At 36.8% G+C, this 24345-nt stretch overlaps 1 protein-coding gene across 1 annotated transcript in view; it reads right to left on the bottom strand.

Annotated features, from left to right (window-relative positions):
• Nucleotides 1–21827, bottom strand: part of LOC149730132 (uncharacterized) — a 30322-nt gene extending 8495 nt beyond the window's left edge. The window contains exons 1-31 of the mRNA XM_089887437.1: nt 21602–21827; nt 21337–21356; nt 21112–21193; nt 20674–20798; nt 20240–20447; nt 19065–19153; nt 18638–18747; nt 18104–18342; nt 17805–17964; nt 17145–17254; nt 16670–16839; nt 16285–16506; nt 15839–16008; nt 14696–14811; nt 14332–14460; nt 13842–14025; nt 13239–13427; nt 12864–13013; nt 12424–12561; nt 11793–12014; nt 11553–11639; nt 11220–11331; nt 10858–11087; nt 10424–10524; nt 9795–10066; nt 9206–9624; nt 8798–8976; nt 8287–8462; nt 7982–8211; nt 7413–7658; nt 48–6849 (exon numbers count right to left, since the gene is read on the bottom strand). Of these exons, the coding sequence (XP_089743563.1) occupies nt 48–6849; nt 7413–7658; nt 7982–8211; nt 8287–8462; nt 8798–8976; nt 9206–9624; nt 9795–10066; nt 10424–10524; nt 10858–11087; nt 11220–11331; nt 11553–11639; nt 11793–12014; nt 12424–12561; nt 12864–13013; nt 13239–13427; nt 13842–14025; nt 14332–14460; nt 14696–14811; nt 15839–16008; nt 16285–16506; nt 16670–16839; nt 17145–17254; nt 17805–17964; nt 18104–18342; nt 18638–18747; nt 19065–19153; nt 20240–20447; nt 20674–20798; nt 21112–21193; nt 21337–21356; nt 21602–21657 (11743 nt within the window). The 5' untranslated portion in view covers nt 21658–21827. The remainder of the gene's footprint in view (nt 1–47; nt 6850–7412; nt 7659–7981; nt 8212–8286; nt 8463–8797; nt 8977–9205; nt 9625–9794; nt 10067–10423; nt 10525–10857; nt 11088–11219; nt 11332–11552; nt 11640–11792; nt 12015–12423; nt 12562–12863; nt 13014–13238; nt 13428–13841; nt 14026–14331; nt 14461–14695; nt 14812–15838; nt 16009–16284; nt 16507–16669; nt 16840–17144; nt 17255–17804; nt 17965–18103; nt 18343–18637; nt 18748–19064; nt 19154–20239; nt 20448–20673; nt 20799–21111; nt 21194–21336; nt 21357–21601) is intronic.
• Nucleotides 21828–24345: the final 2518 nt, after the last annotated feature.

The following is a 24345-nucleotide window of genomic DNA, read 5'->3' as shown; positions in this document are numbered from 1 at the left end:
GTAAAAAATGATTTAAGTATTGTAGTTACAAATGATAGATTGTGTACCTTCAATACAGCGGTAGGAAATGCAACAAGAATCAGATTTTTCTTCTATTCTTCGATGGCCAGAGAGGCAGATTGGTGCTTCTTTACATTCTCTGGTTGTGCAACGTATTTCATTCTTATCAAAGCAAGTACATATTTCACATGGATCACCGTTTTTCCACCAACATTCTCCGTAAGACCTTTCCTTACCAGCTGAATCTGTGCACATTGCTTCTTCTTTAACAACAGCATATGAAAAGTTAGGTACAATATCAGGTAAACATGGAGGTGCATCAATAAATGGTTGTTCTGGTGTTGGGTAATATTCTCCTGATGGTTGTGATACAGCCTTTCCTACAGTTGGTACGAAGGTGTCAACACATGGAACAGGAGAAAATGGAGCAGGTGATGGAATAAATGTGTCTACACAAGGTTCAGGAGCAAGTGGTGTTGGTGATGGAACAGCAATTTCAATGCAAGGTTCAGGTGAGAATTTTTTGTTAGGAGAGAGATAACCTTCTTCAAATATTTCAACAACCGGTTTTGGGCCAAAACCAGTAGGGATGGGTTGAGGAACACCGACTCCAACTTCTGGAACATAGTTATCAAGGCATGGAACTGGACCATATTGTTCTGGTGTTGGGTAATATTCTCCAGATGGTTGTGGAACAGCCTTTCCTATGGTTGGAACGAAGGTATCAACGCATGGAACTGGACCATATTGTTCTGGTGTTGGGTAATATTCTCCTGATGGTTGTGGAACAGCCTTTCCTACAGTTGGTACGAAGGTGTCAACGCATGGAACTGGACCATATTGTTCTGGTGTTGGGTAATATTCTCCAGATGGTTGTAGAACAGCCTTTCCTACAGTTGGTACGAAGGTGTCAATGCATGGAACTGGACCATACTGTTCTGGTGTTGGGTAATATTCTCCAGATGGTTGTGGAACAGTCTTTTCTAAGGTTGGTACAAAGGTATCAACGCATGGAACTGGAGAAAATGGAGCAGGTGATGGAATAAATGTGTCTACACAAGGTTCAGGAGCAAGTGGTGTTGGTGATGAAACAGCAATTTCAATGCAAGGTTCAGGTGAGAATTTTTTGTTAGGAGAGAGATAACCTTCTTCAAATATTTCAACAACCGGTTTTGGGCCAAAACCAGTAGGGATGGGTTGAGGAACACCGACTCCAACTTCTGGAACATAGTTATCAAGGCATGGAACTGGACCATATTGTTCTGGTGTTGGGTAATATTCTCCTGATGGTTGTGGAACAGCCTTTCCTACAGTTGGTACAAAGGTATCAATGCATGGAGCCGGAACATATTGTTCTGGTGTTGGGTAATATTCTCCAGATGGTTGTGGAACAGCCTTTCCTATGGTTGGAACGAAGGTATCAACGCATGGAACTGGACCATATTGTTCTGGTGTTGGGTAATATTCTCCTGATGGTTGTGGAACAGCCTTTCCTACAGTTGGTACAAAGGTATCAATGCATGGAGCCGGAACATATTGTTCTGGTGTTGGGTAATATTCTCCAGATGGTTGTGGAACAGCCTTTCCTATGGTTGGAACGAAGGTATCAACGCATGGAACTGGACCATATTGTTCTGGTGTTGGGTAATATTCTCCTGATGGTTGTGGAACAGCCTTTCCTACAGTTGGTACGAAGGTGTCAACGCATGGAACTGGACCATATTGTTCTGGTGTTGGGTAATATTCTCCTGATGGTTGTGGAACAGCCTTTCCTGCAGTTGGTACGAAGGTGTCAACGCATGGAACTGGACCATATTGTTCTGGTGTTGGGTAATATTCATCTGATGGTTGAGGAACAGCCTTTCCTACAGTTGGTACAAAGGTATCAACGCATGGAACTGGACCATATTGTTCTGGTGTTGGGTAATATTCTCCTGATGGTTGTGGAACAGCCTTTCCTGCAGTTGGTACGAAGGTGTCAACGCATGGAACTGGACCATATTGTTCTGGTGTTGGGTAATATTCATCTGATGGTTGAGGAACAGCCTTTCCTACAGTTGGTACAAAGGTATCAATGCATGGAGCCGGACCATATTGTTCTGGTGTTGGGTAATATTCTCCAGATGGTTGTGGAACAGCCTTTCCTTCGGTTGGTACAAAGGTATCAATGCATGGAACAGGAGCAAATGAAGCAGGTAAAGGAATAAATGTGTCTGCACAAGGTTCAGGAGCAAATGGAGTTGGTGATGGAACAGCAACGTCAATGGAAGGTTCAGGTGGGAATTTCTGAATAGGAGAGAGATAACCTTCTTCAAACATTTCAACAACTGGTTTTGGTCCAAATCCAATTGGGATAGGTTGTGGAATATCGACTCCAACTTCTGGAACAAAAGTATTAACTGGTGTTGGTGTAAATTTTGGTACTGGCGCATCAATGAATGGTTGTTCTGGTGTTGGAACAAAGCATGGTGCTTCAGTATGAATGAATGTTGGTGTTGGTGTGAATTTTGGAACTAGTGCATCAACGAATGGTTGTTCTGGTGTTGCGAAATATTTTCCTGATGGTTGTGGATTGGCCTTTCCTATGGTCGGTACGAAGGTGTCATCGCATGGAGCTGGACCATACTGTTCTGGTGTTGGGTAATATTCTCCTGATGGTTGTGGAACAGCCTTTCCTACAGTTGGTACGGAGGTGTCAACGCATGGAACTGGACCATATTGTTCTGGTGTTGGGTAATATTCTCCAGATGGTTGTGGAACAGCCTTTCCTACAGTTGGTACGAAGGTGTCAACGCATGGAACTGGACCATATTGTTCTGGTGTTGGGTAATATTCTCCAGATGGTTGTGGAACAGCCTTTCCTACAGTTGGTACAAAGGTATCAACGCATGGAACTGGACCATATTGTTCTGGTGTTGGGTAATACTCTCCTGATAGTTGTGGAACAGCCTTTCCTGCAGTTGGTACGAAGGTATCAACGCATGGAGCTGGACCATATTGTTCTGGTGTTGGGTAATATTCTCCTGATGGTTGTGGAACAGCCTTTGCTACAGTTGGTACGAAGGTGTCAACGCATGGAGCTGGACCATATTGTTCCGGTGTTGGGTAATATTCTCCAGATGGTTGTGGAACAGCCTTTCCTACAGTTGGTACGAAGGTGTCAATGCATGGAGCTGGACCATATTGTTCTGGTGTTGGGTAATATTCTCCAGATGGTTGTGGAACAGTCTTTCCTACAGTTGGTACAAAGGTGTCAACGCATGGAACTGGACCATATTGTTCTGGTGTTGGGTAATATTCATCTGATGGTTGAGGAACAGCCTTTCCTACAGTTGGTACAAAGGTATCAACGCATGGAACTGGACCATATTGTTCTGGTGTTGGGTAATATTCTCCTGATGGTTGTGGTACAGCCTTTCCTACAGTTGGTACGAAGGTGTCAACGCATGGAACTGGACCATATTGTTCTGGTGTTGGGTAATATTCTCCAGATGGTTGTGGAACAGCCTTTCCTACAGTTGGTACAAAGGTATCAACGCATGGAACTGGACCATATTGTTCTGGTGTTGGGTAATATTCTCCTGATGGTTGTGGTACAGCCTTTCCTACAGTTGGTACGAAGGTGTCAACGCATGGAACTGGACCATATTGTTCTGGTGTTGGGTAATATTCTCCAGATGGTTGTGGTACAGCATTTCCGACAGTTGGTACGAAGGTATCAACACATGGAACAGGAGCAAATGGAGCAGGTGAAGGAACAAAAGTGTCTACACAAGGTTCTTCACCATCAATGTATGTTGGTGTTGGGGTGAATTTTGGAACTGGTGTATCAATGAATGGATGTTCTGGTGTTGGGTAATATTCTCCAGATGGTTGTGGTACAGCCTTTCCTACAGTTGGTACGAAGGTATCAATGCATGGAACTGGACCATATTGTTCTGGTGTTGGGTAATATTCTCCTGATGGTTGTGGAACAGCCTTTTCTACAGTTGGTACGAAGGTATCAATGCATGGAGCTGGACCATATTGTTCTGGTGTTGGGTAATATTCTCCAGATGGTTGTGGAACAGCCTTTCCTACAGTTGGTACGAAGGTATCAATGCATGGAGCTGGACCATATTGTTCTGGTGTTGGGTAATATTCTCCTGATGGTTGTGGAACAGCCTTTCCTACAGTTGGTACAAAGGTGTCAATGCATGGAGCCGGACCATATTGTTCTGGTGTTGGGTAATATTCTCCAGATGGTTGTGGAACAGCCTTTCCTTCGGTTGGTACAAAGGTATCAATGCATGGAACAGGAGCAAATGAAGCAGGTAAAGGAATAAATGTGTCTGCACAAGGTTCAGGAGCAAATGGAGTTGGTGATGGAACAGCAACGTCAATGGAAGGTTCAGGTGAGAATTTCTGAATAGGAGAGAGATAACCTTCTTCAAACATTTCAACAACTGGTTTTGGTCCAAATCCAATTGGGATAGGTTGTGGAATATCGACTCCAACTTCTGGAACAAAAGTATTAACTGGTGTTGGTGTAAATTTTGGTACTGGCGCATCAATGAATGGTTGTTCTGGTGTTGGAACAAAGCATGGTGCTTCAGTATGAATGACTGTTGGTGTTGGTGTGAATTTTGGAACTAGTGCATCAACGAATGGTTGTTCTGGTGTTGCGAAATATTTTCCTGATGGTTGTGGATTGGCCTTTTCTATGGTCGGTACGAAGGTGTCATCGCATGGAGCTGGACCATACTGTTCTGGTGTTGGGTAATATTCTCCTGATGGTTGTGGAACAGCCTTTCCTACAGTTGGTACGAAGGTGTCAACGCATGGAACTGGACCATATTGTTCTGGTGTTGGGTAATATTCTCCAGATGGTTGTGGAACAGCCTTTCCTACAGTTGGTACGAAGGTGTCAACGCATGGAACTGGACCATATTGTTCTGGTGTTGGGTAATATTCTCCAGATGGTTGTGGAACAGCCTTTCCTACAGTTGGTACAAAGGTATCAACGCATGGAACTGGACCATATTGTTCTGGTGTTGGGTAATACTCTCCTGATAGTTGTGGAACAGCCTTTCCTACAGTTGGTTCGAAGGTGTCAACGCATGGAACTGGACCATATTGTTCTGGTGTTGGGTAATACTCTCCTGATGGAACAGCCTTTCCTACAGTTGGTACGAAGGTATCAACGCATGGAGCTGGACCATATTGTTCTGGTGTTGGGTAATACTCTCCTGATGGAACAGCCTTTCCTACAGTTGGTACGAAGGTATCAACGCATGGAACTGGACCATATTGTTCTGGTGTTGGGTAATATTCTCCAGATGGTTGTGGAACAGCCTTTCCTTCGGTTGGTACAAAGGTATCAATGCATGGAACAGGAGCAAATGAAGCAGGTGAAGGAATAAATGTGTCTGCACAAGGTTCAGGAGCAAATGGAGTTGGTAATGGAACAGCAACGTCAATGAAAGGTTCAGGTGAGAACTTCTCATTAGGAGAGAGATAACCTTCTTCAAACATTTCAACAACTGGTTTTGGTCCAAAACCGGTTGGGATAGGTTGTGGAATATCGACTCCAACTTCTGGAACAAAGGTATTAACTGGTGTTGGTGTAAATTTTGGTACTGGCGCATCAATGAATGGTTGTTCTGGTGTTGGAACAAAGCATGGTACTTCATCATTAATAAATGTTGGTGTTGGGGTGAATTTTGGTACTGGCGCATTAATGAATGGTTGTTCTGGTGTTGGAACAAAGCATGGTGCTTCAGTATGAATGAATGTTGGTGTTGGTGTGAATTTTGGAACTGGTGCATCAATGAATGGTTGTTCTGGTGTTGGGTAATATTCTCCTGATGGTTGTGGAACAGCCTTTCCTACAGTTGGTACGATAGTATCAACATAAGGCACAGGAGCAAATGAAGCAGGTGAAGGAATAAATGTGTCCACACAAGGTACTTCACCATCAATGTAGGTTGGTGTTGGAGTGAAGTTTGGAACTGGTGCATCAATGAATGGTTGTTCTGGTGTTGCGAAATATTTTCCTGATGGTTGTGGATTGGCCTTTCCTATGGTTGGTACGAAGGTGTCAACGCATGGAGCTGGACCATACTGTTCTGGTGTTGGGTAATATTCTCCAGATGGTTGTGGAACAGCCTTTCCTACAGTTGGTACAAAGGTGTCAACGCATGGAACTGGACCATATTGTTCTGGTGTTGGGTAATATTCTTCTGATGGTTGTGGAACAGCCTTTCCTACAGTTGGTACGAAAGTATCAACACATGGAACAGGAGCAAATGGAGCAGGTGAAGGAATAAATGTGTCTACACAAGGTTCAGGAGCAAATGATGTTGGTGATGGAACAGCAATATCAATGCAAGGTTCAGGTGAGAACTTCTCAATAGGAGAGAGATAACCTTCTTCAAACATTTCAACAACTGGTTTTGGTCCAAAACCAGTAGGGATGGCTTGTGGAATATCGACTCCAACTTCTGGAACAAAGGTATTAACTGGTGTTGGTGTAAATTTTGGAACTGGTGCATCAATGAATGGTTGTTCTGGTGGTAAGACAAAGCTTGGTACTTCACCATCAATGTATGTTGGTGTTGGGGTGAATTTTGGAACTGGTGCATCAATGAATGGTTGTTCTGGTGTTGGAACAAAGCATGGTACTTCATCCTCTATTACCACAGGCGTGGGTGCGAATTCTGCAATTGTTGGATCGATTTTTGGTTGCAATGGAGGACTTGGAATATCGATAACATCATTGAAAAAATTAGTAGATTCTTTATCATGCATTACATCAACTAATGCAGATTCTACAATACTTGTTGTAACATCATCGCATGGCAGAGAAACCTAGAAAAAATAGGTTAACCTATAAAATTGCTTTGTACTTATTCCTAAATAAACATACAACATTCAGTTGAAATAAACTGAATAAGTGATATGGGTGTTATTAGCTTCATCTACTCATAGGTGTAAGGCTATGATTGTCCCAGCTGACTTTTTACCTAAACTTTTGAAAGAAATGTGATATTATTAGTTATAGCAACCCAGTTTAGATTTAAATGTGAAATATTCTTTGTTTTACATAGACGGTTTAAGTAGAGCCGAAGTATATTACATTAATGCAATCACTTCATTAAAGGTCCGGTATTTTAAAAGAAAAAAAGGTATTACTGCATTTTAAAAAAGTTAAGTATTTTTTTCAATATAAATTGGGTGATGCTAATGTTTACAGCCCCACTTGTTTATATGTAGTTAATACAAAACTATACCATCATAGCTTTAAATGATAACAAAAACTTCTTATGTTTTAAACATATCTTAACTGTTTTTCGAATTCAAATTCTAAATGGCCTAAGTTAGTTTTGTGAAATTTGTATTAGACGTTGCTTATCGTTTGTATTTATTATCACCTTTGTTTCTTGTACTGGTTCGATTTCAACTGGTGGTACTACTGGTACAGGTGCCTCTTCAATTTCTGGATATTTAATGCTCATTGCTGTATAACTTGGATATTCTTCCGTGCTTTCACTTTCGATCTCAGGCAAGCATTTAGTTTCAGGCTCAGGAGTGCAGCCCGATAAAATTGACTCTTCAAGTTTGTTGTTCCAGCAATAATATCTTACGCAGGACACTCTGCAATCCCAGTTATCACCAGGCTGAAAAAAAGAAACATCACAAATCATGTTAATGTAAACATTGAATAAAAGAATGTAACTTGCTTTATTCAACGGCAGAGGGTATAAAACAAGCGTTCTGCTTCTGAGTTAGTTTGGAAAGATTTTTTCACTGTTTGTATATGGATTAAGGAGAACTACTTAATTAATATAATAATTTCATTTAGCTCTTTAATTATGGTAGCGAAGATTTAGAAAGTTAGAGGAGTAACACACATGACCCTAATAGTAGTAACAGTCAGTCTTGAACCTGTAAGCTATGAGCTAGAGGCATGCATATTACCATTATATGAATAAAAACCTACCGCTAAAATATTTCCATTTGGAAGAAGACAAGGGCAGTCTTGTGGAGCACAGCATGTGTCGGCGTCTCTCAAAACTTGACCAGCGGAACATTTAGTGATTTGTTGTCCGCATGTTAAGCAACATTCTCTCTTTGATCCATGCACACACTCATATGTAGCAGATCTCCAAGCATGACACAATTCACTACATCGGTATCCACAGTGGTTCTGTTGCTCTACTGGACACAGAGCTGCAATAGAGAGTGTATTAGTCAAATGGTGTCACAAAAATCAACAAATCCTCATATCAAGAAAATCACACCCACCAATAGCTTTTTCAATTTCAAGTGAACATGTTTCTTTTGATGGTTTAAGCAAGAATGGATTGTATTTCTTGTGGTCCAATCTTTCCCAATATCTGATCGTGCAAGGCATTACTGGTGGAAGGTAATTGTCAGGACATGGGAGACCAAGACAATGAATCTCATGGTCCATGCAATAACTGTGTGAAAATAAAGAATGGTAACTATTTTATGAAAAAACAGGTGCATAAAGAATTTTATGGTCAGTTTTAATACAAACATGAAACCCAATATGTAATAAAACATTAAACACATTGTGATAAAATAAAGAATGTTAGCGGTTTAAAAAAAAATCTGTAAACCGTTATCAAACTATACAAATCATTTGCTGCTAATATAATTATTGTATAACCTTGCTTATAATTCAAACTATTACATAAGTTGTTTTGTCAAACCAAAATATAACTGACTGATTTATCAAAAGTGTAACAACCCCCCATTTCAAACATACCATTACTACTTAATGATATATTACCAGCTTTTGCATTCATCAGACATGCTGAAAATCTTGTCCCCATCTCCGTATAATACACCATCCAATACAGTGCACACACAGTGGGATCTTTCAATACAACATTTCTCTTTTCTATCGTAAACAAGTTTTCCTTTGCAAGAGCAACCTTCAACACATGAGTCCTTGCATTCCCTTTCAATCTGTAGGAGCAAAAAAACAATGCATTTAGCATTTTAAAACTTATACCTAAAGTAAATTTGATTCCATTTTAACCTGTAGCATTACAATAATAAAAAGGCATTTAAAAAATCAATTTTTAAAATTTTATTCTTGATAAATAAATTACGAGTTACGAGTTACCGCATATGGAACTCTGTTTAGACGATAGCAGAGTCGAGCCTTAAACCCATTACCTCTAGGTTAACTTACCTTTGCTCTGGAGTTGAAGTTGTCACATGTTATAGGACAAGCCGACACACATGGGTTGTATACTCTGTATCCATCACATTGTATTGGACACATATCTTGTGTACGCCAGTATGGATGTGCCCCATGCCTGTTACATTCTTGTGCATATGCAGCAATGGATGTACAGAAACACTCACATTCCCCACCAGTATTACAAGCGCATGTGTCGTACACACAGCGCTCATAGTAGGGCTCATAGTTGACATAACTGTGACAAGCAGCAAACTTAGTCTTGATCACATTACAACGAGACTCGGCCCACAAACGTCGATCCACATTGCCGGCGCAACCATCCACATCATCAACATTAATTGGATCTTTACACATTCCAATCTGCCATGACTCAGCCATGACCAATCGGTCACCAGTTTCAAGTCCACCTGAGGGATTGTTCTATGTTAACAGTGACGCAGCGGGGGGTTTCAGAAGTCATGATAAGCCCCAGAAAAATTGTATTTTTAATAAAGTTAAAAATTTTTTTAAAATAAAATGATTGAAAGAAAATGAAATGAGACATTCACCCCAAAGAAAAATCTTAAGCTTTACATACCACTTGTTTTGAAATCGTTTAGTGAGTTTTGATCATAGTTTCCACAAAGACCTTCAACCTTTCCAGAATGTTCACCAAGTACTTTAACAATAATATGCGTTCCCTTGTCCCACTGCAGAGTTACGCCAATGTTGGTGTCAATAAAGACATAGAGGCCGGCGAAACGAGCAGAAAAAGCAGAGTTGCGACTGATCTCAACTCTCTTGCCTCGGACAAGAGTTAATGTTTCTTCTTCAGGAGTTCCGTAGTTTACGATCATGGTGATCGATTTACTGCACGGGGGAATAATTTTGATCAAAAAAATATTTGTTTTATGAGATCAAGGGAAAGTTTTTGACATTTTTATTTTAAGAAACTATTTAATAGTCCACAAACTTAAAGAACTGATTGATTAAAATTAAAAACCAGAAAATAAATGCCAGATTTATTTATTTTGCAGTTATACATCTGGGCATCAGGCCTCCAAACTAATATTAAGGAACTTATGAAGTGATATAACGTTAGATATATAAACATGGTATTTCTGATCAGTTATAACACAAACATAACATTCCATATATATGGCACAATGTCTTCGTTTTTTTAATGTTTTGGTGTATTTTAGTAATATGATTGTTTTATGCTAATACCTGCACACAGTTCCAAATGAACCGCATGGAATATTAGTGATGGAGATACGGAAGTTATGTTCATTTTCATCAGTACTTCTTGCAAGGACATATTCACAATCCTATGTACACATGATTAACCTTGTTTATGAAGTATGTGTAGAAACCTACTACTAGTCTAAGAATTGTAACAAAATTATTTTGTCTTAAAGAAAAAAATTAAAAATAAATGATACATGTCTTAAGACTATGCAAGTATCTTTGGGTAAGCACATTTAAGATAGGTACTACTTATTTGTTAAAAACATGCAAAGGCAAAAAGACATGAAGTAATTGTAATATGATAGTTGTTAAGATATATATTCCTATGTTTTTTAATATTGCTATTTGTGGAGGTACTTACAAGTGTGAGAGTCAACTAGTAAAAGAATTAGCACTAACATGAAATGACTGACCTGTCCAAACTTGTAGTAATGTCCATCAAATGTAGTGATATGGGTTGGACCATAAGCGTGGCACTCTCCTTGGCAGATTTTCTCAGTGCATGTCCACATACCGCCCACACATTGACATGTGTTGCAATCTTTTCTCATTTCTTCACCTTCCTTGTAGCTTCTACCACCATACACACAGGGACAGCCCTCCTTGGTGACACATTCACCACTGTTCTCATCCAAGACAAAACCTGAAGACATTTGCATTTAAAAAATACTTTTTTTATGTAAATGCAAACAAATATAAAAAACGTACATACTGCTCTTGCTACCAGTTAAGTAAAAGAAGGTTTTGTAAAACACACAAAAAGTTAAAATTTCACCTTCTTTGCACTGGCAACCAGATATACAATGTTCAGGTTTGGTTGGTTCATCATGTGGAAGATGCATGCTGAAGCAAGTAATCTGTTCCTCCCATTTGCATTTCACATATTCCTGAAAACAAGGAAATAAATTATGAAAAAATGACATAACAAGAAAATAAATCATGAAAAAAAATTACTTAAACAATGAAATAAATAATACTTTTTACAAATTTCCAAAAACAACAAATAATTTGTTTTATTCATTTTTAGAAAACACAGAAATAAAGAAAAAAACAAGCAACTTCTATTGTAATATTACATACAAAGCAATAAATCTTTAAATAAACTTACTTCATTTTCCTTACAATCTTCTGACACAGGGCAGTAGTTGTCTGTGCATTCCCATTTACCCTTATGGCATTCACACACGTTGCAATCCTGTAATAAAAAGCAACCTTGAACCAAAAGTACATTAGCTTTTTGAGGCACCAATCAAGGGATATTAAATAATAAAATGAAAAAATATCAAAACATACATTAAATTTCTTATTACGACCTTCCTTAAAACTTCAATCAAAATTTATAACATACCAACATATGGGATTCAGATGGCAAGTACTTCTCATTATCAAAGTAGCAAGGACAGTCTTCCACAGAAATACAAGAACCTTCATAACTAAGGACTTGTCCTTCTGGGCAGGTACAACCTGGAACACATTCTTCACTGCATGGAATATTTTCATGTATAGCTCCACATGATGCTTCACATGACTTGGCACATTCGGACCAAATCATACCGTCTTCACAAGTTTCCTGCAGTAACATTATAAGAAGGTGAATGTTTATTTTCCCATGGCAGTAGGAGTGATTGAAGCTCTGACAATTGCAACCTAGGTTACGGAAATTTTCACAGTTACGGAAAAATCATTAAAGTTACCGAAAAATCGTTTTTCAGAAGCTGTTTTGTTTTTCGAAACTATGGTCATACCTTTAGGTCACACTAAAGGATCTTTATCCATATACATTTTTAATTTTTTACACACATATTTAAATGTGTGGATCCTGCCAACTAATATGTAAATCTTAAAAAAAAAAAACATTTTCAGAAAAAAGTTTAAAAACAAGATGTTCATCTTACTCATATATACATATCCTAATAAATGTGACCACATATCATACACAAGTTTAAACAAATACAAAGTTAATAGAAAGTAATACAAACCTCACAACCAGATTCCGCTCTCCAATCAAACACAACACCCTGTTTGCTGCAAGATAAGGCATAAGTAGCAAACACATTGCAAGCCATTTGTCTGATGGGTAGACTGCAGAAGTCAAACATACAAGCGTCGTAGTATGGCTGTAGATAACAATGTTGCGATGATTATGGTCAAAATAGATATAAAACTAAAGTATTATTTTCAAGAACTAATCTTCAAAATTGATGTAGATTTTATTAAAGCCAAAGTGCCAAACTTGTTTGGGGCTTCTTTCAGTATTCATTCAATAATACCTATAAATTTATAATACCTATAACCTTTAACTTGCAATGAACATTGTTACAATGATTCTACTTGTTATAAGGCCAAGTTAAAAACATGGTGTTCAAAAACACGCATATAAGCATGTTAAGAACGTTACGCATTATTAGTTAACTTTTACCTGATATTCAATAATGTCATGGCATTGTAAGAAAGGTGGACTCTTCAACTTTCCACAAAGATCCTTTGCCCCAGGTCTGTTGATTGAATATATCTTGCATGGGTTCTCTGTCATTGGATCCCATCTTGGTGCACCAGGACAAGTGGTAGCCTATGAAATAATGTACATTTAAACAAACTAATAAAGATACCATTACAATTAAAGAGGAAAAACATGCAATCAAAAGTAAAAATTAAATTAAAAAAATGTGCCAGCAAAATAAAAGTAGCTTCAAATTTTTCAAAATACCAAGAACCCAAATTTAAAAAAAAAACTAAACAAACTACTAGAATATATGTTTAACAAAAGCAACAAAAATAATAAGTAATCTTTTACCTGCCACAAACTTGAGAATTCATAAACATCCTCGTGAGTTATTCCATCAGGAGCCCATTTGTCATCATCTTGAATTGAGTTGAAGTTACCACAAAGACCGGCAACTAAACCACACATGTTGTTCTTGGCTCGAATGAAGCAACGGGTCTTCTTGTCCCATAAGATAGTCATCCCATTCCAAATAGTTACCTACATTGAACAATATGTTAGATGTGGTGAGGGGTCACCATTGTGGGCATTGTGTCCTTGGGCAAGCCACTTGAATGAATAATTGCAATTTTTTAACCTTGTGTGGAAATGACGGTTGCAATGACATGGGTGTTCTAATTGGATAATTACCCACACCAAACATTACACTTTGTGTCCTTGGGCAAGTTATTTAACAGCATACCATGATGATGTCCCTTCATATGACAGACAAACACCAATCCTTTAAGATCTCCCAACTTATAACAACAACAGCATATATACTTTATGTTATAAATAGTAAGCAAGTAAGGGGTCACCAATGTGGGCACCTAATGTGCACTGCTGAGATACTTTATTTAACATGAACTTCATAATCAATTATTCATAATATATAGGTTGTATAAAATAACTCACCTTTTGGAATTCAGAAGTCACATCTTCAACAGCGAAAGAGTCAGTCACATATGGCATTCGAACTTCGCGATCTTTGTGAACGACAGCTCCACCAGATAAAAGTTTTACGCTGATGCCGTTAACAGTAACAGCCAAGTTTCTTGTGCATTGTTGCCATTCCTTTACACCACTACCAGATGTACGTCTGTATAAATATAACATAACTTTTATTTATCTTTTGCAATTAAGTAATACTAAGTAGAGGGTTAATATCCAAATCTAATAAAATAAAGTTAATTCTATAAATGTAGGGTTTTCTGGAGGGCAAAGCAAGATTCTTTAAATTGAGACTAGAGTTGACTCATTACTCAGAAAAACTTATCAGCAAAAACTACAGACACTTGGGAAAACAATCCGACAGAAAGTAAAGATTGTTGCGATCAAATTAAAAAAATCTTTACTGTATTTTTCTAATGTTAGGTCTAAATAATAATAATATAAATTTACATACGTGCACTTGAAGTTTTCAATCACAATTTGGAAAGAAATATCTTGAACTCCACTTGATCTTGCAAGGATGTACGAACAATCTTGATCAACTCTCATGCTGTATTCAGCTCCATCAAAGGTTTCATAATGTCTGTAATAGAATGAATGAATAAATAAACTTATTTATTCTCAAGTGACTTGAAATTGACAGAAGTTATAAGCAAGTTTTCTGTTTCAAACACCTTATAACCGCTCATACACTTCATAAAATAATCATGAAATAATTCGGAGAAAACAACAAAAGTGAGCTTAGAGCTTGTAAGGATTATGCACCCTAATTTAGGTGTCAACTAGTAAACGTTTTTATTATGCGTTTATGGAAATACCTGTCACCAAATGTTCTACAGACTCCATCACAACGGTTCTTTGTACAAATCCACTTTCCTCGAGCACAAACACATTGGTTGCAATCTCGACGAATTTTACTCTTGGGTCGGTAAGTCTGCAATACAATATCGTGTGTTATTATCACTTACCCCACGTTCAATCAGCAACAAGCTTTCCTTAGAAAAATTCTTACCATATTAACTCCTTAGGGACGAGTAATGCAAATATGCATTTTGAAACAGGTGTTCACAAAAATGTTCATCATTTTTTTTATAGTTGGTAAAAGTTCTTACAGTTGGTTTTATTTGAAAGAGGAAGGAATTATCTACCAATATAACGTTTGAAAAAGGCATCATAGCATTTAAAAGTTTTTACCAAACTTGATTTGAAAACCCTAAAGCCTTTTTTAAGAAGATGGTTCATATTCTGTCCAAAAATCAAGGTTTTAACGTCATTCTGTCCAATAAAAGCGATTTTATCTGATCTCTATGTTGCTCTGGGGCTTCCCCGTCTAAGTTACCGGTTAAAAATGTGGTTTTGCGTAAAAATAGCTATGTCAGCTGTTTCTACAAGTTTTTTCGGTATTATGAAACAAATTTTACATAAAATATGATTTTGTGTGTATTATCTAATTTCATTTTGCTTCTACACGTTGTTTCTACCTTTAAATTCATAATAAAACGTTTTTGGCAAGTATTGTTAGGATTTTAGCGAAAATGAACTTTCAAAAAATGACGTCATCAGGTTATAAGTGACGTAATTGATCCCTTTGACATCACCAAATCAAACAATCATTTTAGTTAGGTAGTAAACAAACCAGGAATCAACTTTGCAATAGATTCCTTATGTAATTTTTACCTAAAAACCCTGATTACACGTAAATACAAGATTTCTGATGATATCATTCAAAATTTGATGACGTCATCAAAAAAATCAAAATACAATCTTGTAGCAATTTTTCCAAAGAACAAAAGTCTAATTGGTCATTTTTCGCCAGCACAAACACCTGTGTCGCTAGGGAGCAATATGTGACAGTCGGTCAAAAATGGAAAATTTGTTAAAATATATCTCGTCCCCAAAGGGTTAATAGTTTATAATGGTTGTTCATTTTTATGCTAAATTTAAATATAATAGAAACTGACCTTGTCACCAAACTGGCAGGGACATGATGATCTATCAACACAATCCCCATCATGAAGGTAAGTACAATCAGGGCAATGGCAACCGTCAATACAATGTCTATCCTCACAGTTATATTCACGACCAGAACAAGTTAATGGACAAGAAGATCCACAATGGTCGAATATCATTCCTAAAAATAACATACCAAGTTTATGTAAGTTTTATAAAACTTAACAGCACTAAACAGCAATTGCTTCAACCAAGTTGTCAGTTGTCTAAATCATCAGTCATACTTACTAAAAAAATAAAAAAGTACCCACAAAGTTAGAGACATTATAAATCGTAAGTAAGCACAAGGTGTATGAAACAGAACACCTGTGATATAACGACTATTATTGCCTCACCACCGGAAGATAAATGATTTACAGTGATTCATTCATTTAATCAGATTTAGGACCCTACTTACCCATTGGACACATAACTTCACATCTTCCCTCTTGTCTCCATTCAACATGGACGCCACGTCGAGCACATTCTCTAAAGTAAGCGGACATGGAGTTGCAAACCGCATCCGAGGATCCTCCATAAAAGCAAACATCTTCTTTGCAAGATTCGAAGAAAGATGAAGGATCGACAACATCTTTACACTTTGTGTCCATCATTGAACCACACAACTCTAATGCATTGCCTGGAGGATTAAGATTAAAGGTTAGATAATAACGACTGTTAAAACTAGATATGTAATAAATTTCATTAAGGATAATTCTTAAACAAGTACAGATAATTTAGATTGTAAAAAGTATACAAGGAAATTTATTATATTATAATAATATCCAGTTAGAAGTCGATACCGGTGAGAAGTCTTTCTTCCATAGATGCTTCAATGCCCCATTTACAGAATGGTTCGCTTCCAGCTTCCTTGCAGGTTGAGAGAGCTTTCCAGTTGTTTGCAAACGCTGGAACCTCAGACACCAAGCGTGGTTCACCATCAACGTAGATTGTAAAGTCATCGCTACAATCTCTATAAAATGAATTAAACTTAATTATTCTCCCATGGTATTTGGACAAACCGATAGTGACTACTTAGTTGGAGAAATAACAGTTCAATGTCTTGAACATGGTCACATACACTCACAAGGGTAGTAGCATAAGTTTTTAATATCCACCAATATTTTTAAAAATGACTTAAAACATGAAAAATGGAACATAAATGAAACCTAAAAAATGTCATGAAACATTATTCTTAAAGTGGCCTGCTCAATACAGCAGTATCTAGCTTTTACCGACATCATATGGCCGTAAACAGACATGACATGACCAAAATACCTGTTGAATGTTCCACAAAGACCAGCAGTTTTTCCAAACAATTCTTCATCAACATGAACCCAGATTTGTTCGGCACCGTCCCACTTTACATACAGGTTGTTCTGACTGTCCTATAATAATAAGTAGATACTGTGTTAAAAAAACTTGTTATATGTGTAAGAAGGAATACAAAAAAAAAAAACAAGTGAATATAATACAAAAAAAACAAGTTAATATATATCTAATAAATTTAAAAAAACTTATAATTTAGGTAAGTACATTAAGTTTTTGATTAAGTATTGAACTGGATCTGGTCGGAATTCCAGTTTTTCTGGCAAGCTATACTACTAAAAAATTCAAAGTTTATATTGAATAAAGTTATATAATAAAAGCTTTGGATTTTTTTTGTAACTTGTATTCTTCCTACAAAAGATTTTAGTTTCTTTTTGACAACCAGTGGTTATGAATGGTGTGTATCAAAAACAGAATATTTTTCGAGAGCAAATATTGAGATACAATCATCTATGTATAAAACCACTGCCTTAAAAATAAACCTTCTTTATATGAAATAAAATAAAAAATCTTTATATAAAAAAAAAAAAATTGTTTTATGTAAAAAATCTTGTCTAACCCTTGTACACATTCCTTTAACCCCAACAATAAACTAACTAACTAACTAACCTTGACAACAATATAGTTGGCAATTCTTTCAACAGAGAGACCATAAATATATTCAGGCAAGACAAGTTGTTGGGAAGATCCACCATATGCTGTTGGATCGTTCGTTACCGGATCGTTTTCGAGTCGAAGCATTTCTTCTCCATAGATGATAATCACGCTCCTGGTAAAAAATTAAGAATTTAAATCTTTATAATGTATTCTGTTCCTTACTATGCAAGCGTTTGGCCACTGAGCCAGTGTAAGACCCAAAAATATTCTCCAAATTTTGTAATACAGGTTTAGTTAAAGCAGTATGATACCTCTTGCAACCAATATTTGATCCACTGCAATCTCCATCATTTTGTACATGAACTGAGAAAGTGTCATCCACCATGTCCTTAGCAAGCACATAAGTACATTCGCCTCTGAATCGGTAAATGGTTCCGTCAAAAGTTCGGTAATGATGTTGACCCCATGTGAAACAAGTGCCAGATTGATCAGCAGGTGCTTTAACATTGGTGTACACACCAGTAAAGTGACCAACGCCAACAGGGTTGACCTAAAAATCGATTAATATGAGACCCTTTAAACTTATAACATGACTTTTATTCATATGTTTATAAACGACAGTAAAGATGGTATTATTTAAAGAACGAAAAAAAGGAATCAACAGCAAATTGAAAGTGGCTAAAACGGGCTGTAGATAAAAGGTGTGGGAAAAGTGTCAGTTAAAAGACTGCTGCAGCAAGCATAATAACAAAAAAAGCAAGTTACACGGTTGTTGTTGCAAAACAAAACTGTTATTTAATTTTAACAGTAAAACTCTTTAAAATATGTTCAAAACTCGAACTTACAGAATCAGCTTTTTCCACACATTCTGGAAGCGTATCTCCTGGCAACCATTTCCCTGTCTCATCACAACTGTAGTAACCGGACTTTGGGATGGTGACAGAAAACTCAAAACCTGGAAAATATTTCAATTATTTTAAGAAAAGTCCTCATTGTCAAGTTATAACATGAGTATATTTTTATGTTCCAGACACACATGTTGTATTCGTACACCTCATGCTCACTGCCGAGTTAAAACATGGGTGTCTTCTTTTGCCCCAGCCATAGTGCATTGTTAGACATGGTGTATTTATACACTTCATTTTCACTGTCAAGGTCAAGTACTGATTAGCCTATTAAATATTTTGAATTCCATTATTTATGCATTCACCTGGAACCCTATATAATTATAATGCACCAATCATGTTACATTTATTTTATAATTATACTAACCTGGTGGACATGATGGGAAACACCTTTGTTGATCATCTGTGACGTTACAAGCAACGAATCCATTCACTGGTGGAGCAAGAGCCTTACACCTTACAGAAGTTTATGAAAGTTATAGCTGATTCAACATTTAACATAAAAACTAAATATATTTTTAAAGATGGACTACCAGTTCTATTCTATGTAGGTTAGGTCGTTGTTAAGAAACTAGGATTTAGGTCAAATTCGGCTCATTGTAGGGAGACTGTGAGTTACCCTCATAATACGTGTAACTTGACCTAACTCAATATAACCGACGTAATATAGGAGTGACGTCATTCAATAAATGACGTCATGATTTCTGTGTTGTGACGTTTACAACATGCCGCTCACATTAATAACATTGGTTAGGAAAGTAATACTAAAATTCTTAAAAATGATTAAAAAAATAGTATACGTCTATTTAGAAAAGGTTAAAATGGCGAAATTCTATAATATACAAACGAACAAAAAAGACATTCGATCGTGGGAAAGTACCGATCTTGAAAAAGATAAAATTTATTTTGCAGGGAAACAACAGTTGAAGTGTTCCGCTTCCGCTTTATACACACCGCGCTTGCTTAGGAGTTGCCACGTATGTAACTTCATAAGTGGTTTTGTGCTTTTGGATTTAATTTAGGCAACCCATCAGCGACCACTAGTTTTAAACGGATATTTCAAGGACATGTATAGACCTACAATAGTAGCAGCAACAGGCCTTGATCTCAGTACCGTTTGGGTGAACGCATGCGCACTATCAACTGTGCCACGGCGCCGCACGATCAGCGTCCAATACAAATCTAATCCATATTAAAGTAAGTAATTTTGTGCACGTTATTGGTTCACAATTACACCCCGGGTTGGCTAAACCGGAGTTAAAACCGTACAGCCGTTGTATTTTTATGTGCGTAGAGTACAGTGGGGTAAGATGGGTACCGTGACCACATAATATCCCATATTTCCTAATCATATTTTTAACAATCAAAAACCACTCTATTTTAGAGTCGTGAGCATATGGTTTTATAATTCTATATACGGGTATATAAATCTTCGCTTTAACGCTCTTTTATTTTGGTCCTACAGTGCACCGCATACGCCTTTTACACACCTTGTGCACTATACACCACTATATTCTTTAATATTTACTAATAAGTTCTTACTTCTTTGAGCCCATTATGCAACCGGGGAGTCGGTTCAACTCGGGCAGAGGTGGATTCCACTCTCCTGTCTCTTTGTTACAAGCGAACAGATGAGCGTTGCTATACTTGTATCCATCCAAACACGTGATGTCGCACAAGAGCAAGCTTCCGACGTCAGTGCAATCTGGATCCAACGCGTTAACCGGTGGCATCGCTTCGCACATAGCGGCTGGGATGAAAAGAATCAGTTTTAGTAACATCGTGATTATGTTTCTAACGCAGTGCTACTTATTTTGATCACACTTCAACAACCCAGTAATCACTAATGGCTTGACTAAGTTATAAGTCATAAATAAAGAAACACTCACAAAGTTGCATAAAGTTACATAAGCTTTTGTATATTATGTGCTAAAAGTGTCTTATCTTACCCCACTCTGCTATTTGTTTCTACTTACAAACGCATTGTGGGAATTCGTCACGTGTCCATGAGCCGTCAGTTGTCACGCACTCAGCCGACAATGTTTCACCAGCTTTCAATCCGTCAAACTTGTAGCCTGACTTGCATGAGGTGACGCATATTCTACAAGTTCAATTTTTATAATTTTTTTATTACTGATTTATGTTAAAAAAGGGTATGGTTTAATAAAAATTCCTAAATTATTTATACATTTTTAAACCGTAATCGTCCAGGAGTATTATAATTTTAAAAGAGCATTATTTTGTAAACCGAAATTTATTATTGTAAATCGAATACAGATTTAAGTTATAAACATAATACCGCTGTAATCTTATATATTGGCTACCGAATTTAGGTTTAATTATAAGGCTTATGAAAATTAAAGCCTAATTTATAATTTGCGTATAAATTTTGTTTAAGTTAAATAAAGACTTACAGTTTTTCACCGATTAGTTGGCAATTTATTTCGCCCATATCGGGCGCAATCAGGTTCTTGCAGAAGCCTCGATCAAAGACTTCTGTAAAGACAAAATGGCCGGGAATGAAATCATTTAAAAATCAGAATAAAAATTAAAAAAGGCAAATTTGAAAAACAAGACGAAAATCAAAAAATTAAAAAATTCAGAAAACATAAAAACGTCAAATCGTATAATTATAATACCTGTGCTGAAGCCATTAGTGCTGAAAAATAAAATTAAAAACTTGTTAGTATGGGTTTATTTTAGTGAACTGTACGAAGTAGAATACATGATTTCGTTAATAGCTTCTTTTTTTAAAAAACACGATAAATTATAAACAGTTTTTAAAAAGTGGTATTTATTCGATATAACTGCTGTTTAAAAATTAATAAATAATCCTATTTTTTTCATTTCGGCTAAATATACGAAAAGACTATAAAAATCAAAGGTAGGTAGAAGACATTTTACCTGTGGGGGACAGCAGCTAAGGCAGAAATACAGAGCAATATAGCTCCTATAGACATTAGATTTGCTTCTTTTGTCCGTCAGAACAGTAAACGCTGCCCTTACGACTAAAATTGCAGATTGGCGCGGACTATTAGCGCCCGTATGTCGACTTGGGCAACTTGGAACCCCTTTATAAACCCCCAGCATCCTGGTTGCAACAGTGAAAGTTTTAACTATGAGTGCAACGACAAGCACTTCAACAATAAGTGGTATCTCTACTTTCACCAGCAGTATCCGGGATATGTAAGCATGGATCCGGCACCATCGGCCCTTATCACCTACTTAACCAACAACTTTTCCAATTCAAATATTTTCAAACTCTCAATTAAGTGTCTTTTTCACTTGTACGAGGCGGCAAGTGCACCAACACGTTTGCATAATCCCTGTCGCTGTCATACAAACGACATTTTTGGATAGGAATAAATAGGAAAGTTGTTCAAGCACAACTTGAAACTGTTTTGTCGTTCGTATTGTCACGGATGTAGAAACTCAATATTGATTATCACTTTTAACTTTCTGTCCTTCCCTCATGAATATGCTGTAAACATTTGAGCTTTAACCAATGTAGGCTATCCAACAGCTATTGAAGGAAAGGGACACCATTCGCACATAATATTCCATATTTTCCAATCGTGTTTTAACAATCAACAACGCTTTTTTAAAGTCGTGGGGATGTGGTTTCTGTATGATTGTGTATATTATATAACTAGGTAAATTACATATTAATTTCTTTTTATTAAAACTATACATCAATATTAGTTAATTTATACTTCATTGTAAGTTTATCAGTCATTTTCAGTTTTTACCCCGGCATTAGTAGCAGCACCGGGCATTAAAGCCATTACCTCTGCGCTTGAGGCAGGCGCGCTAACCACTCTAAACACGTCACCGAGGGACAAATACCTGGATAAGAAATGTAGCGAAAAATAAAGTAAGTAGAAGTGGGTGAAGAAAACCAATATATTTTTATAAAACACAACAAAGTCTATAGAAAGCGGAAGGAAAGGCAAGTGAGATTAGTGCGTGTGTGAATGTAACTTTACATTTACATGTAGTAGGGTGGGAAAAGATGGGACACTCTTTGCGGATAACATCTAAATATCCTGATCTTGTTTTAAACAATTAACAACGGTCTATGGTAGTCGTGAGGATACGCTTTTATAATTCCCTGAAAGTTCTTTGAATACTACTAAATGAGACAAGAAATATATTTTTAATAAATTAATCGACACAGCTAAGAAGACGTTACTAGCTTATTACACCAACCCTTCTTGATCAAAACCACATTATTCATATGTTTCTTTCTAACTGAAACTATCACGTGATGTCTTAATTTATTATTTCCCGTGATGTTTCTGGCTAACTACAAGTAGATTGTAGTCGGCATTAAAATGCTGAATCAAACGAAAACGTTGGTTGTAACCGTAAAAGTGCGTTTTTAGATATGGGCTTAATGTTTTTCGCAGTTGGATTGCATGATTTTCAACCAAATACATGGCAATCGTCGTATTTGAAATCCCTAAATATTATAATTTCGCAGTAAGTTTCACTAAAACAAAACGAGTGGTGGCGCAAGAAAGCTAGCTGATATAAATTGCTTCATTCAACAGGTTCCCACTTTAACCCAGTACGCCAAATCCGGTACAAGTCATTTCGCCACTTATTTTAATTGTCGCTCGCATGCCTTCTGCAAAAATGTGTTGCAGAAAGTTTAGAATACGTTCGTATTACAGGAGGAGTTGGTTTTTACAATAAGTAACATTTTACTTGTGTGAGGGTACGTGTTGTGCAAAAATTAACATTTTACTTGTATGAGGGTACGTGTTGTGCAAAAATTAACATTTTACTTGTGTGAGGTTATGTGTTGTGCAAAAATTAACATTTTACTTGTGTGGGGTTATGTGTTGTGAAAAAATTAACATTTTACTTGTGTGGGGTTATATGTTGTGCAAAAATTAACATTTTACTTGTGTGGGGTTATGTGTTGTGAAAAATTAAAATTTTACTGGTGTGGGGTTATGTGTTGTGCAAAAATTAACATTTTACTTGTGTGGGGTTATGTGTTGTGAAAAAATTAACATTTTACTTGTGTGGGGTTATGTGTTGTGCAAAAATTAACATTTTACTTGTGTGGGGTTATGTGTTGTGCAAAAATTAAAATTTTACTGGTGTGGGGTTATGTGTTGTGCAAAAATTAACATTTTACTTGTGTGGGGTTATGTGTTGTGCAAAAATTAACATTTTACTTGTGTGGGGTTATGTGTTGTGCAAAAATTAACATTTTACTTGTGTGGGGTTATGTGTTGTGCAAAAATTAACATTTTACTTGTGTGGGGTTATGTGTTGTGCAAAAATTAACATTTTACTTGTGTGGGGTTATGTGTTGTGCAAAAATTAACATTTTACTTGTGTGGGGTTATGTGTTGTGCAAAAATTAACATTTTACTTGTGTGAACGTACGTGTTGTGCAAAAATTAACATTTTACTTGTGTGGGGTTATGTGTTGTGAAAAAATTAACATTTTACTTGTGTGGGGTTATGTGTTGTGCAAAAAATAACATTTTACTTGTGTGGGGTGATGTGTTGTGCAGAAATTAACATTTTACTTGTGTGGGGTTATGTGTTGTGCAAAAAGGTGGAGAGTGCAGTGGATAGGAAAGTGAAGAAAAGGCGTAAATCAATTTAAAAAATAAAAACAATTTAAC

This window comes from Ciona robusta, chromosome 10 (genome assembly GCF_009617815.1).
Source record: "Ciona robusta chromosome 10, ASM961781v2".
In the NCBI taxonomy this organism is placed as follows: domain Eukaryota; kingdom Metazoa; phylum Chordata; class Ascidiacea; order Phlebobranchia; family Cionidae; genus Ciona; species Ciona robusta.
The sequence above is the reverse complement of the archived record's forward strand: the minus strand, read 5'-3'. Positions and strand labels throughout refer to the sequence as shown.